Source organism: Amia ocellicauda, chromosome 12 (assembly GCF_036373705.1).
Source record: "Amia ocellicauda isolate fAmiCal2 chromosome 12, fAmiCal2.hap1, whole genome shotgun sequence".
Lineage (NCBI taxonomy): Eukaryota > Metazoa > Chordata > Actinopteri > Amiiformes > Amiidae > Amia > Amia ocellicauda.
In genome coordinates this window covers 22,689,921-22,706,252 of record NC_089861.1, presented here as the reverse complement: position 1 = coordinate 22,706,252, position 16,332 = coordinate 22,689,921, and the positions used below count along the sequence as shown (strand labels likewise).

At 42.4% G+C, this 16,332-nt stretch overlaps 1 protein-coding gene across 3 annotated transcripts; it reads right to left on the bottom strand.

Moving 5' to 3' along the window:
- Positions 1–1,235: 1,235 nt before the first annotated feature.
- Positions 1,236–14,585, bottom strand: pmt (phosphoethanolamine methyltransferase). Of its 3 annotated transcripts, none has more exons than XM_066718751.1 (12): positions 14,543–14,585; positions 12,514–12,691; positions 11,883–12,038; positions 11,460–11,596; positions 10,842–10,996; positions 7,762–7,950; positions 6,449–6,538; positions 6,042–6,131; positions 5,071–5,193; positions 2,888–3,019; positions 1,860–1,976; positions 1,236–1,554 (listed from the first exon to the last, which is right to left on the bottom strand). In XM_066718751.1, exons 2-12 carry the CDS (start codon positions 12,672–12,674, stop codon positions 1,444–1,446), a joined length of 1,461 nt encoding a protein of 486 aa, XP_066574848.1. In that variant the 5' UTR covers positions 12,675–12,691; positions 14,543–14,585; the 3' UTR covers positions 1,236–1,443. The 3 variants fall into 3 exon arrangements, with proteins under 3 accessions (XP_066574848.1, XP_066574846.1, XP_066574847.1); XM_066718749.1 differs by lacking the exon at positions 14,543–14,585 and adding an exon at positions 14,157–14,522; XM_066718750.1 differs by lacking the exon at positions 14,543–14,585 and adding an exon at positions 12,963–13,362.
- Between the last annotated feature and the right edge of the window lie 1,747 nt (positions 14,586–16,332).

The window sequence follows — 16,332 nt, the reverse complement described above, 5'->3', positions numbered from 1 at the left end:
CTGATCCACCTGTGAACATGACCCCTCTGAAGTGGTGGAAAAGATCGCAAGCTGCACCTGGAGACGTTTAAGGCATTTAAATACGAACTGCGCTCAACACTTAACCTCTGGTCCAAAGGGTGGACGTGAATCTGCAGTCGCACACTGAAACACTGGCCCCCTACATTTGAACATTGTTTACTTATTCGTGTAGTGTGATACGTACTCTCATTCAAGTTTACCGTTACCAAAAATTACAGATAGAAATCTGCCCTGCACTGTGCTTTACGACATTCAGTCATGCATAAACCATGGTCTACAAGAGTTAACATGCCTCAGAAATATTGATTGTATATCATGGTATTCCCATGGTAATCTGTGGTAAAGCACAGAGAAGGAAAATCGAACACTGTAAAACTCTGGCAAAACGGGAGTAAAACCATGTTAATGGTCCACAAATCCTACGGTAAATGCATAAGGGGTTTGTTTATTAATCTGTATTTGTTTATCAACCATTGCTATCTGTTTGGGTCTGTGGAACTCAGACGTACCCTGCCAATTGCTAGTAGAGATACTGGGTAAATTGTTGGGAGTTCAAACAGATGCTTATGCTGTCTGTCATTTCCAGCCCTGCCCCTGTAGTGACCTTTTTGTCTGGTGCTCTCTGGTTCTGGTTCAAATGAATGCCATTCCATCTGATATGCATATGGGGGTCAGAGATGGGCGTTTGACGTTTTCGGACAGCGACACTGGGGTAATATGTTTGAGCACACATTTGTATCAGAAGCAAAACACAATCAAATGCTAATCTCACACAGCATTAGCCAGAGCCAAGTGTGTTAGCAGGGTTCAAAGCACATGAAGCAATAATATTGGTAAACCACTCTAGTTTAAGACACAATATGAATTAAAATATGAGTGGCCAGCCCTGGTCCTGGAGAGACATACTGCCTTCTGCTTTTTGTTTAATTCAAATATTTAACGGCATAATTGAGCTCATTGTAACATTAGTCACACATTCCATGTGCTCAAGGTATCTAGATGATTGAGAGACCTGAACAACCTACAGAATCGTAGCTCTCCAGGAACCGGGTCGGCCATCCCTGAATTAAATTTAGGATTGTAATGAATAACCTGAGGTGAAATGACAGAATTAATTGAAAATCAAATTGAGTTCAAAACACAAGAAGAGCCAAAGAATAGAGGATTCATTGAAATGAAGAATAACTTAAGAAGAACACTGGGTTCAAATTAGGTAATTGATGAGCAAATGTAGTTTAATACACAATCATTATTAAACTAAACACTGGAGTGAGTAACACAGGGTTCAAATGAAGGGTCCCAATACTTATGTACACAATACATAGGTATGAGATCTGGTCACATCAAAGTGTGTACGTGTGTGATGGTTTTTTAGGTTGATGTTCGTTTTTTCGTGGTAGTTGTCTCGCTCCCTCTCTGCTCTCAGGGCCGCTCAGCATAGAAAAGCCCCCAGCGCTGGTCCCCGAACTCACAGCGTTCCAGTTTCTGCCTCCAACCGTTCACGATGGCATCATAGTCTTCTTGAGAGAACTCCTGTCAGACAACCACACACATCACATTCAAGAGCATACTGTGTGTGTGTGTCAGTGTAGTGAACTGTGTGTGTGTGTGTGTGTCAGTGTAGTGTGTGTGTCAGTGTAGTGTACTGTGTGTGTGTGTCAGTGTAGTGTAGTGTGTGTGTCAGTGTAGTGTACTATGTGTCAGTTTAGTGTAGTGTGTGTCAGTGTAGTGTACTGTGTGTTTGTGTATCAGTGTAGTGTACTGTGTGTGTAAGTGTCAGTGTAGTATACGTTGTGTGTGTGTGTCAGTAAGGTGTGGCATCCTGTCTCCACACTGACCTCTATGAACTCCTGGCGCATTCCCTCGGCCCTGTTCAGCTCCGTCTTGATGACATCGATGAACTGGGCGGTCCTATCCTCAGCACGGACAGGCCCAAAGCCCGCCTCCTCCAGGAACTGTCCAAACAGAGAGGGGCATGGAGAACAATGTGAACCACCCACAACACCACTGGGTGCAAAGCAACGACTACTGGAACAGTCAAAAAGTGACACTTCCTGTCTTAACTGGGACTGGAATGTGTAGTTTCTCTCTGTAGGCTAAACTGGTGTTCAGCCAGCTGTGAACACAGATAATTGATAAATAAGTCTAGCTTAACAATATTATTTCTACTGAATGAATCTCTGAATCAGATAGGTTTACATGAATGGTGTGAATACTTTCATCTGTAACTGCATATTTCAGAATTCCTCTCCTTGCAGTGAGCTGTTTCAATGATCAGGTGTCTGGACATTAACCAGCTGAGCCCCATATGTCATAGATGTATCCATGCGAAATAATATAACTGCTCGTTACATGTATTGACATTGGAGTTGCAATTGGAGCTCTGAAACGCGCAGACAATGTTACAGTGCAACAATCCGAGAACACGAACAAAACTACATGATCAGGGTAATATATATCTAGAGTATTCTCACATCCGACATCCACGAGGGCAACCTTAAGCCTTACATACTTTGAACAGAGCCTGCTTCCAAAAATAAATAATATTTGAATACATGGAATAAAAACAATGATACTAACATATGAGGGGGACTCAATTTTGTTTCCCTTTGTGTCCTCGTTCTGCTTGAATGTGCTCCCCCGCTGCATTATTAAGAGCGACCTGCATGGTGATGGCAGACCTTTGATATCAACGCGGCCCCTAAAAGCTACGGCAAGTTCATATGGACAAACATTGAAGGTTCACACAAAGGTTTTCTTTTACAACCGAACCGACAATACAACCGGACTACAACTTCACACGACGTTGCTGGAATTAAATGTGACTCCACACCTGCATTGCACCGTCCAGAGCTCAGACTGTTACCTGGCCATAGCGCTGGGGCGTGTAGAGGATATAGCCCCTTTGATTGACGTATTCCTGGAAGTGGGTTGACCATGGCTGCTCCCCACAACAGTAGTCACTGATCAGCACCTTCCCTCCAAGCTTAAGCCACGACTGTAAAAAACAACAACACACACACACTATGGTCACACTGCACAGGGCCGTAACAATAAGGCAATCACAGAGTCCCTCACGCACAAATCCCAAGCTTTTATCAGCCCTCGTCTATCCTACCGAAGTAAGAGCGGCTTCAAAGTTACTCTCAGCACAAAACCAACAAACATAAGCGAGGCTGTTGAAGAAGCCTGACTGTGTAGTGTGGAAACTGGTCAGGTCTACTTAAATGTACAGCTTGCTTGCAATTCCTGCAAACTTTCATACCTGTTCCTTATATTCAGTACTTAAGAATTCAGTGTGATATATATATGACCCAAAACATTTAAGACTTGACAAAAAATATCCACATTTATCAAGTCTTTCTATGACATATGTCGTACTGACTTCCATAGGGATAAAAAAAAGCCAATGGAATCCACATTTTTCTTCATACCCTCCTGATACGGATTTGGAAAATGATAACTAATTCACTACTATGATTTATAGTTCCATAAATATGTAGACAGTGACACAATTGTCATCATTTTGGCTCTGTATGCCACCACAATGGATTTGAATGGAAACAATCAAGATGTGCTTTAAGTGTAGATTTCATCTTTCATTTGAGGGTAGTTACATCCAAATTGGGTGAATGGTGTAGGAATTACACACATTTTTATATGTGCCCCCCCCACCCAATTGTAGGGGCTCAAAAGTATTTGGACAAACTAACATAAATGAACATCATGAATTAAAATTGTGAGTTTCAATACTTGGTTGCAAATCCTTTGCAGTCAATGACTGCCTCAATGACGGCGCCGTGAGGACCATAGGGCCCAGACTGGAGCCAGCACTGTGAGGACTATAGGGTCAGGGTTGGGAGGGTTACTTTTAAAAAGTTTTCCATTACAGAATACTGATTACAGTGCACTGAAAATAATCTGTAACCTAATCCAATACATTACTCCAAGTCAGTAACGTAATCATAACGTAATACTTTTAGATTACTTTTAGAATACTTTTTTTTCTTTATTAAAAAACAAAAGCAGCTTAGTTCAAGAAGTGAAACAAAATGTACTACACATTCTAATATGGATGATGGATTGAAATTGTTTATTTGTATCCACAGTTCAAAACATTAAAATGGTAATTAAGATTTGCGTCAGTTTAATTCTCTTGCATATTTATACTTTGTATTTTGTAGTAGTTTATGCATTTTTAAAGGTTACAGAACCAGCTAGGATGCACACAAACTATTTGTGATGTACATGGATGTTTCTTGAATTGAGATAGGATAACATATTACTGCAAATACAAACTATCGATATTTTGGTTATACTATTTCTGTGCTGCTGTTTTGCTTATTATTATGCTTTCATAAAAATATGTAATTATTAAATATTATTTATTTTATTTAATAAAATGTGTATTTTCTACTTGCATGTCAAGCATAATTGTATTACAGTTGCACACATTTAAAAAATAAAATCCTACCTCCAGATGTTTTTTTCTATTTTAAGTTTAGTCCTTGGAAGCAGGCATTACATTGCACATCTTGTATTGCACTTTAATATTTGTTCCATTTTCTTTCTTTGGAAGTTAAAAATTGCCTGTATGTCCACAAGTTAAATCCCTGCTCACACACAATGTTGCCACAGCGTCCACAGCTGTAGAGCTGCGTGTTACTGGCTGGGATAGCGCTGACTATATAGCAGCTCCATTCTGCTGCTTGTTGCAGAATGGCAACGAATCAGCTGCTCTTTGGCTAGAGACCGTAAATAAAAACAATGTTGCAAAAATACTAAACATGGGCCCCTTCGGATTCCCTCACACTTGTACACTTTAATGTAAATTATGTATAAGTAATCAGTCATCTCTTATTCTTTTTAAAACAGTATCGGTAATCAGCATACTAGTCTGACAGGAGTAACGTAACGGAAATACAAGTATCAAAATTCTGTAATCTGATTACGTAACGCCGCTACTTGTATTCTGTTACTCCCCAACCCTGTCCATAATGATGGGCAAGGGTTCAAGGGGGTGCACAATGACAGGGTCTGAAGACTCACATGGAAGCGTCTGAAGAGCTGCAATTTGTCCGCGATGTGGAGGATGGTGTCTCGGCTGTACACCACATCGAAGGAGCCTTCTGGGAAGATCCTCTTGGTGGCGTCGCCAACCTCAAACTGCACCTGACAGGGTAAGAGGGAGTGTCAGAGATTGACCAGGCTGTCTTGCTTAAATGACAAATGTAAGTTTGTGAGGTCATAAATAAGAACTTACCATTTTTGTCCAGATGGACTTGCCATACTGCTCTGAGGTCTGACCTCAGGCTCGGAGGGTAAAATTTAACCTGACGTGCTTTGAACATTGTCTTTGTCTAGAATAATTATCTTTGAAAGCACAGAATCATAGGGTGATAATAATGTGATGAGACTTTCTTCAGTTTCCTTTGGTGTCCATGTGCACGTGTTTAATGCAGCCGTGTTTTCACCCGTGTTGTAACGGCGCTTGACATACATCCTATTGCTGTGTTATTAAGAGCACACAGCATGGCAACAGCAGAGCGTGGATAGCAACGCTGCCCCTAACAAATACAGCAAACCCTTTTGGACAAAAACAATAAAGGCTTGCCTGTGTAACCCGCTTTTGAAATTAGTCCTGAACCATATGAACTGGTCAGTTAAAGCACAACAGGTGGCACGACTGAAACAGATGTAAACGCCACCTCTGACTCCGCATTACTTGGTACATCTGAGGACACAGAAACATTAAGAGCGCAAAGGATATGAGACCGTCTATTTTAATTTGCTAAGGAAGTGGCTGAAAGGAAACAGCTACTGAAACTAGATGAAAAACATTGCTTCCCCTCAGACAAAGTACGATTGTAATTGTGTGACTTTAACCTTAAAATGTTTGGCATTTGTTTTGTTTCTGTTCTGTTCTCCTGCGAGGCTTCTTCAAGTCCTCTGGAAAGCATGCTTTCAAAGTCACGGTTTCTCACACTCTGAGCCCAGAACAGCCCAGTGGAGACGCTCACCATGGGCAGGTTTTCCTTCACGGCCCGCTCCATCGCGATTTCCACCATGTTGGAGGACAGGTCCATGCCCAGCACTTCCACACCAAATTTCTGCCAAGAAATTCAACACGATCAATTTAAAACCATAAGTAAGTCCATGTCTAGCTGATTCCCAGCTAATCACACCAACTAGCATCGGCGTCGTTAGACCTGGGCTTCCGGCGCTTAAGCCCCGGGTCTCTTAGTAAAAGCCCTGGATCTTTTGATCCAATTCTGATTATTTGCCATAACGGCATTTATATTATACTGACGTGCAAAAACATAATACGAAAACACTGTAGAAACTGTACGTCACTCAAGGTAAGGGCGTCTGGTACTAAAGACATGTTGAGATGATGCAAGAAAACAACCGTGTGATTGGCTCTCACCCTGGCCATGTAGAAATCTCCCCCCCCGATGCCACAGCCCACATCCAGCACACGTTGTCCAGGGGACAGATTCAGCAGGTCCACAAACTCCTAGAGGGTCAAAGGGCAGGAGTGAGACAAGGGACAGGTCTGACGATCTCAAAACAAGAGTGGCCAATCTCTCTCTATGACTGGACATTTCAAGAGAGGGGTTCGATTGGTACTCTGCTAAAAACTCTAGGGTATCCAAAACAAAATCCATCATTCCATAATGCAGATTTGCAGAGATCAACTGCTTTCGATGATGCAAGTGAGAGACTGTCGCTCCAGGTTCATGCTTTTGGTTCTGTTGGGGTTCAGTTACAAAATTACTTCACCAACGATGGAACTCCAATGACAAGATCTGATCACCTTATGCAGTTTCCTCAACCCATACAGGACAAACCCATATTGTCCGCATTTTGGTATATTTAAAATATATTATATATCTTAGTCCATCGATATATTTATTTTAGGTGTTGAAAATAGATTGTAGAAATTAACCTGAATATATACTTGCAAAATATAAAAGAAATATAGGGATCACAGACTAAAATATACTTAAAATATATCCCAAATCTTTTAAATATACAAAACAGGGGCCAATATAAGGATCACACATTTCTACCGGATATTATATTGTCTGTTACATAAAGGAAAAGCTCCACGTAAGCAGTACAGGGTCAATTCAAATTAAGTATAGGACATTAAACCACCCTTGTAAATGGGTGTAAAAGGCCCTTAGAGACATCAAGGATAATTAATAACTGAAAGGACTGTCGTTTACATCAATGAATTTCATAACAGATTCAAATTAGCCATTGATAGCTCAGATAGACTCCAGCTCACCAAATATCATCATGGCAATGTTGTAAGAAAGGCAGCTTTTATATGTATGATATTGTGGTGACACAAATGTGGGGATGTTGTCAAAAGATGTAAAACAACATTATAGAATTTCAAGTAAAGAACTACATTCCAGAGAAACAATACACAAATACAGAGAAAAACCATTTACTGTACAGATGTGTGCAAAATAATAGAGTTGCACTTCATATGTTTTGTTATTCCTGAGATGGAACCTATGAAACATGCTGACAACTTTACTGGGCAACAGTGAACATTAATGGTACCGTGTGCCCAGGATCATTTGTTTCGGCAACACTTTTCTCGTCATATTTGCCACAACCGACATCCAAGCAGACTACACCCTCAGCACAACATCCCCAGAACCCAACCTGCTAGCTGCGATGAGTCCCTGTGGCTCTAGGACCAGACGTGGGCATCAGCCCTACCTTGGTGGTGCTGGGACCCCCGGTGCTGACGTATCCTTGCCCAAAGATCTTCTCATACCGCAGAATGCCCCGCCTGGAGTACTGCTGGCTATCCAAGAACTGTTGAAAGGTGCTGAAGCCCTGATTGGCTGAACGGTCGCGGGGGACCTTCTGCAGCAGCCAACACAGCTGGTTCTGGTTGTTCTTCATCTGCAGAAACAGGGGAAAGAGTGACCTCAGGCCACGCTTTACACACAGCGGAGGGGTGTTAACTAACTGAGCAGCTCACAGCAGCTTAGTAAAATAATCTTTGTGAGCCACACAGAGCACCACTGGACATTTTCCAACTGAGCTCAGTATGCTTTCTGAGCACACTCACTGGCACTGACTAATGCATCCGGTCATTTAAAAGCACACTATTACCCCATTATTATAAATTCTCGACTATTGCAAGTGTCTTTGGTGACGTGAACACCCTACTCAGTTTGCCTGTAGTTTGCCTAAATTGAAGTCAATTCAGTTCAGCTGCTGAGTTGGTGAAAGTAAACAGGTTATAGAAGGGAGTTTCTGTCTAGGACTAGCAGGAATTCTGTTGCAGGAGGAGCCAGGTGTAGCCTGTTAGGTGAGAATTGGGGGCAGGTAGACAAAAGCTACTTAAAGCAGCTGTTGAGAAAGAGCTGTGCTGTTTCTCAGTCACAAAAGTTAAGCAGTTGACTAGGCAATAGGAACCAAGGGACCTTTTTTTTAAAAAAAAAAAAAAACATTTAGAAGCATGTGGCCACTAAAGTGTCAGGTTTGCCGAATGATTGCCTTCCTGAATGAACTCATCCAAGAAGGTTTCATTTGTGAATGTTGTCGGCAGGTTGAAATCCTAGAGATCAAGGTTTGTGATCTTGAGGCTCAGCTGGTTGATCTGCGCTGTATTAGTGATATAGAAGAATTGGTCAATCAATGGTGTGCACTCCAAAACCTAGGAGAGTTGAGACCTCAGAGCAGGACAGCGTAAAGAACTGCTGGGTTACAGTAGGTCGTAACCGCAGACAAGAGCGCGCACAACCCCTAGAGACACCCCAAGAGCTAGAATTGCCCAACAGGTTCCAACTGCTGGACACCGAGTTGGACAGTGGCAGCTCAGAGGGTGATGGGGGGCAGTTGAGCACCAGAGCACCACGGTGCCCACTCCCTCCCAGAAGAGGGAGGTAGTTATAGTAGGAGACTCAATTCTTAGAGGTGTAGATCACACAGTGTGTTCTAATGATAAGGAGACCTGCATGGTATCTTGCCTGCCTGGTGCTCAGGTTGCAGATCTCCCTAAACTAGTAGACGGGCTACTGGCCAAAGCCGGGGGGAATCCACTGGTCATGGTCCACATTGGAACCAATGACATAGGAAAAGGTAGGACAGAGGTTCTGCAAGACAAATTTAAACAGTTAGGAACAAACTAAAGAGCAGAACCTCCATGGTACTTTTCTCCGAAATACGTGCATGGCCAGGAAGACAGGCAGAGATTAGAAAGTTTAACACGTGGTTGAAATCTTGGTGTAGGGAAGAGGGGTTTAGGTTTATGGAGCTTTTTTCAATACTACAACAGCAAGAGGTCAATAAGGGAGGAAGTGAAATGCATAAAGGGCAAAAATGGAAGCATCTTGGAAAATGAACAAGATGTAGCAAATGTTCTAAATGTGTATTTCACAGAGGTTTTTACAAAAGAAAAGACAGATAACATACCACAGGTTAACAACCAGTCCAGTCAAACCCTAAGAGAGATCAGGATAAATGAGGAGGAGGTACTATGAACATGCAACTGCAGCTGTAGATCAGGTGAAAGCATATGATATGATATACTTAGATTTCCAGAAAGCTTTTGATAAGGTTCCACACCAAAGACTGATCCTTAAATTGGAAGCTGTAGGCATTCAGGGTAATGTAAGTAGATGGGTTATGAACTGGTTGATATGTAGGAAACAGAGGGTGTCGATTAGAGGAGTCACTTCTAACTGGAGTGAGGTTGTTAGTGGAGTTCCACAGGGATCAGTATTGGGGCCTTTGCTTTTTCTAATCTATATTAATGATCTGGACTCTGGGATAGTTAGCAAACTTGTCAAATTTGCCGATGATACTAAAATAGGTGGCTCAGCAGATACAATCTCGGCATCACAGGCTATTCAGAGGGACTTAGACAATATTCAGTTGTGGGCCGACACCTGGCAGATGAAATTCAATGTGGACAAGTGCGTAAGGTATTACATGCAGGTAACAAAAATATCCACTATAATTACACTATGGGAGGAATAGAACTAGATGAAGTAACGCATGAGAAAGACCTAGGAGTCTATGTGGACTCCTCACTTTCTCCATCCAAACAATGTGGGGAAGCAATATAAAAGGCAAACAGAATGCTAGGGTATATTATCAAAAGTGTAGAATTGAGAACAAGGGCAGTAATGTTCAGACTGTACAATGCACTAGTTAGAGCTCATCTGGATACTGTGGACAGTTCTGGGCTCCACACTTCAAGAAAGATATTGCTGCTCTAGAGGCAGTTCAGAGGAGAGCAACCAGACTTATTCCAGGTCTGAAGGGAATGTCCTACTGAGAGACTAAGACTGAACCTTTTCACACTGGAACAGGGCATCGACCACATCAAACCAGATCAGCAGGGACACACACACCCGGGGACACAAATGGAAATTGGGCTTTGATCCATTCAAAAAGGAAAATGGGAGACACTTATTTACACAGAGAGTTGTCACAATCTGAAACAAACTCCCCAGCAATGTGGTAGATGCTGAAAATTTGGGAACATTTAAAAATAGACTGGATAGGATCCTTGGATCACTTAGTTATTAATGGACACCAAACAAGCACGATGGGTCAAATGGCCTCCTCTCGATTATAAACTTTCTTATGTTCTTCTTATGTTCTAATATGATCAGCAGTATTCCCAGTATGGGTATTATGAATAATACATGTAGAATATAACTATCTAGTGGATTATTTACGTATTGATATTTATTTTGTGTTCAGCTTCAGCAGCTTGTGTAATTGTGTTTGTTTACTGGTCAACATCCCTCTGTCCACCCCCCCCCTCCCCCCCCTACCTTAATATAGGTCTGCACCGATTTGGTCATGACAATGTCAAAGCCATAGCTCCGCCCACTGGACTCCAGCTCCTCCCACACCACTGATGTCACCAGGTGGTTGTAATTGGCTGGAGAACGATAGCGGGTGGGGTTGAAGCTGACCTTGCTGTCTCCTGTGGGTGGACAAGCGGTGTAGCAATGAGTACCTGACTGTTACGGTAGGTCAGTGGTCCAGAATGGGTTATCGTATCTGTGTGCGTCTCTGTGCATGTTTTGTGTGCGTGTGTATTTGTGTCTATACATCTGTCTGTATGTGCGTGTCTCTGTGCAGTGTGCATGTGCATGTTCGTGTCTATGCATGTATCTCAATGCATGTCTGTGCATGTGTGTGTCTGTGTGCACGTTGATGCATGTGATGTGTGTGTGTGTGTTTGTCTGCGTGTCCGTGCACGTATGTGTGCATTTTTGTGCATGTCTGTGTATATGTCTGTGCATGTGTGTGTTAGCTACATCCCTGCATCCCTCCTGTGTAGCACCAAGCCAAGCTGCTTGGAAAAAGCCAAACGGGAACAGGAAAAATACATAAATTAAGACAATTATACATTGAATTAAAAATAAAACAAAGGGAAGTCGGACCTGATTTGTGGAAGCAGGACTCCCTGAAGAAGAGGTACCCCCCGGGTCTCAACCAGCTCAGCATGCGCTCGGTGAGAGAGAGCAGCTCCTCGTCAGTCAGGTACATCAGCAGCCAGTTGGAGAAGATCAGGTCAAAGCTGGAGACAGACAGACAATTAGATAGTTTGGTTCTATTGTGTGGCACAGGGCTGCAACTGCATGTGAGCAAACCCCTTCAGACAATGCGTATTGCTGCACTACTGCTCTTGTGTCGGACTCCTGATATCTGCCCAGGGATCGACCCAGGAATTTTGCAGACTAAGGCAGACCGGTCAGCAGCACATTGCGATCTGTGATTGGAGGGAATGCTGTATGGACTATAGGCCTCAGACTGGAGTCAGCACTGCGTGGACTATAAGGCTACAGTGAGAGTATAATAAGCACCTGTGGAGCGGGAAGGCCAGCCGGGTGACGTCCGATTGGATGAACTCTGCGTTGCCGTGGTGGCCGTTGTCCTGCCTGTTCTTGTCCACAAACGTCTGCATGAAATCCACTGCAGTCACATGGCGCGCCTTCTTCACTAGGTGTCCAGTGTAACGCCTGTAGTGTAGTGGAACCCAGATGCACTGTTACCACACAATATCACTGCCTTCCTCTTATTGAATCCTGTAGGTGCTGAATGTGGCCCCTTTTTAATCGTTGAGGCTAATTCCACAGAATTGAATTAAAATCCCTTCATGTTACTGTGAGGCCTAAATGTTCTGTTGGGTGTTGCCCTAGTGTAATAGCAAATAGCCACTCAACAAGGATGGATTGCTCACTTTGTCCCGCCTCTGTAAAAAGTACATTACAGTAGAATAATTCAGAACAGTTCATTTTCGGGTTACAATTATGATTACAGTGAAAATTAAGGTTGTGGGTAGGTGTAGGTCCAGTGGAACTATTTATAGTGCCTCCTGTTTTCAGTCCAAGTCCTTTCTGGGGGCTGACAACAGGTGTCTTTACACCAAGAGGTGTAAAGGCGGGTTAGAAAACAAGACAGAAGGCCCTGGTTTGAGTAACACTGCTGTCTCACCCTATGCCGGCCCCCAGCTCCAGCATGGTGAGCCCCCCAAGGTTGGGCAGCAGCGACAGGATCTCTGGCAGCTCGTTCTTGGACAGGAGCTGTGCACTGGAGTCCAGCATCATCTCCTCCACCGTGGCCTCTCGGGAATGCTCCTGCCAGAACTCCGTCATCTCACGCCTGGCCACACCTGGGAGAGGCAGGAGCCCAGTAGTTAGACCCAGACCAAGTCCAGATTCTAGTTTACAGTATGCAAAGCTGTACCCTAAGGTGCTTTTATGTGTGAGTATGTGTGAGGCTTCAAACCATATATGAAATGGGTCATAGTTTGCAATCAAAGTTTTGAGTTGATCTGGGCTTTAGTGACCTTTCAACTCATCTATAATAATTATATGCAATAATAATAATAATAATAATAATAATAATAAATGTTAATTAAATAAAATGTATTTCATACTCACGTATTTTACTTAAGATTCCAACACATTATGCGCTTTTCCCCAAACGATCTCTAACAATGCGTACATTTTCCAAAACGCGAAACTGTTAACATATCAGAATTAAATATTTCACATGTCAAGACTTTATGAACTGCGCACATGGGGCTGGTAACCCCAGCTGCAACTTGAATCAGCTTCTATTTGTAACATTATCAGGCAATATATGAACAGAACAGGCTTCAGTCTAACACCCTAACTTTTTTATTATTATCTGGGTCAATACCAAGAACTTTCCACTAATTTCATATGTTCCCAATATTGTATTTTCTGAAAGCTGTAAACTTTCAAGCAAGATGTCAAATGTCAGTGAATGATCGCGCCTTGATCAAACCGTATCGGTATATTACTGTCTTAAACTGTATTCAGTGTTTTATCCCTCTGGGGAAATTGGGAAATACCGAATTAGCCTTAAAAACTGTAATTATAGAGACATTTTTTTTTGTCCTAATTCAATTCAATTCAATGATCGAACTTGTTTTCTTTAACAGCAACTTGAGCAAAACAACATCTAAAAGGTCAGAGAAAACTAATGAAATTAAGTGACTCGCAGTATGCATGCTATTTTACTTACAAAATCACTTAAAATACTATATATATATATATATATATATATAAAGATTGGATAATACATGTATTAACGTCGATTTTAATTCGTATTACCATCGATTATACCTTGCATTATTGGTAGCAGTAGCATTCGAAATATGCCATAAGAAGAGAACACACACATGTGGTATATCCAGATCTATAATTGCGCACACAGGAATGCGTGTATACCCTTTAGGGACATCTGGTTCCTCCCCCCACCTGCCTGCTCTCTGTTTCAGTTTAAGGTGCTGTATTGCTACATGTCTTAGGATTGAATCTGCGCCTTCCTAAACCGAGCTGCCAGTCACAGAAACGCACAGTGCGCACATGCCACACAGCACCATTGGGAAGAGGGCACGGAGCGCTGCCAAATATGCCTCCCAGCCCAAATAATAGCCAACACGGAAATATATGCACTTGATCTGCCCACCGGTACTTGCCTGTGCAACTAGTCTTATTTTCCTTACACTTTTTAATCCTAAAGCACCCCTAATGCGCAATAACTGTAAAAAAAAAAAAAAAAAAAAAAAGTAGGTATGAAGATCTTTTTTGAATGATTGGTCTTACCTTCTTCCATGTTCCACCAATATGTACAAATAAATAGATATATGTATATATTAAAAAAAAAAGAATCTGAAATTATGTCTCGCTTAACTTCCCCGCCCAAGCCCGATGCAATTTCTCAGAAATCAAATGCACTCCTCGCATCCGTGGGATCCGTATAATGTAAGAGCCGCACAGTGGAGACTCCGGATTAGCTCTGCCTGCTCTCCTGCACCACAGAATGAATCGCCACTCGTGTCCGGCTGTAACTACGACTAATTCTGTTATACAACCGACCCCTCGGCTGCATGTGGAAACGAAAAGCACAATGATACAAAACGGGGCAGGGGGGGGGAATAATGTTTCTAAAAAAAAATAGCTAGTGTACAGCTAGTGCAATTAAACCGTACCTTTAAATACCGAGTGGATAGGCAAACGCAACTGGCTGGCATCATCCAGCCCCCGGTGGGCGGAGAGGGACCCGGCCTGCCCCTGCCAGAGCCGCCCCTGATTGGCTGGGAGGAGTACAATACCCGCCAGCGCCGCCTCCGATTGGACGAGCCGTGTAGAATGAGTGTGAGTGTTTTAATATTTCAGCAGGGTGAGGAAATGTCCTGAGCTCATTGGTTACGTATTTACCTTTTGCAAATGGGAAGTTGCATTGCCCTGAGCTCAGCTTATATTACCCCTGCCGCCCCTGTGCCAAAAAGAGACGAGAACATGCTGACGCCCAATACATTCATTTTTTTTAAATCACGACGTCATACATCAGCGTCCTGTTATTACCATTGTTATAGTGATACATCTCATTTCCAGGAATTGGTATTTTTTCCTCTATGAAAACTGGTTGTCAGACACCAGTCAGTGCCACTCGCGGTCCACAGTACTTCAATACCGCAGATCACAGCCAGGCCGCAGTGTGGGGTTACTGGGAACCAGCAAACACGCCGCCAGCCTGCAACCCAGACCCGTCCTTGCCTGAGAAAGTGGCAGATTTCATCAGACAGTGCATTTCGTTGTCCTGCTTTTGAAATCGTACTACTTTATATGTTTTTTTAATACGAAACTTGATGTTGCGTTTCAAACAAAAACAACAACAAATCAAACAAATAAACAAAGGAAATAACGCAATAGATCTTAAAGAATGTTTGACTTATTAAAATGCGGGAATGACCATTTAGTTATTATTATTATTATTATTATTATTATTATTATTATTATTATTATTATTTCTTAGCAGACGCCCTTATCCAGGGCGACTTACAAACTATAAGAGCATTACAAAGTGCAATAAGTGCAATAATACAATGCAGTTCAAGGTATAATACATTTTACAAATTCAAATGTACACAAGTGTATATGAGATATACAGAAAACAATATATGAGGTCTTACATCCTAGATTGTAAAAGCTGCAGACAAGATGTTTAGTCACAGTCAAGGGCCAGGGGAAAGGGAGCATGGGGGGAATCAAAATAAGCAATACAAGTGCTAGTAATGCAAAGGCAAGAGTATGACTAAACGTTGCATAAGTTGCTATCTTACAGGAGAAGACATGACTAAATTACAAGTAGAGTCTGAAAAGATGTGTCTTGAGTTATCACCGGAAGGAGGTCAGAAACTCTGCTGTTTTGACTTCGGTGGGCAGGTCGTTCCACCACTTAGGGGCCAGGGATGAGCAGGAGCGGCTCTGGAGGAAAGAGAGTGGAGAGGAGGCAGAGTTAGCCTTCTGGCACTGGAGGAGCGCAGTGGTCTGGAGGGGATGTATAGAGAGACGAGTGTCTGAAGGTAACTCAGTGCAGTCTGGTTGAGACAGTGGTAGGTTAGCTGCCTGAAATTGTCGACAAATGCATCTCATATAAAACAAACACTACATCTGTCCTCCTTTCTAATGTGAACTCTGGGGGGTTAAACAACAGGTGCACATCTTCTGTTTCAGCAAAGTGCCTGTGTCACTTGTTCCATACCCCCACCACTCTCTGTGTCCAGAAGCATTTCCCGACGATTAGACGTAGAAAAAATCTCAATTTTATGCCAGCTGCAAATTACAAATCTCTTACAATTTACAAAGTTTTGATGTGGCCTTGTAGAAAGTTGCTTTTGTAAATAAAGATAAATGCAATAGGCTACAGGCTTGTAATTACATGCATACTCAGGCACCTGCATGAAATTACATGTTTTTTATATTTTTCTATTACATT

What these genes read in the sequence shown, in the direction of transcription:
- pmt (XM_066718749.1), bottom strand. An exon ending in CGGTGCAGACCTATATTAAG is followed by an intron (nt 7,951 to 10,841) that starts GTAGGGGGGGGA and finishes CTGTTTCTGCAG; the next exon opens with ATGAAGAACAACCAGAACCA. An exon ending in GGGGTCCCAGCACCACCAAG is followed by an intron (nt 6,539 to 7,761) that starts GTAGGGCTGATG and finishes TTGACCCTCTAG; the next exon opens with GAGTTTGTGGACCTGCTGAA.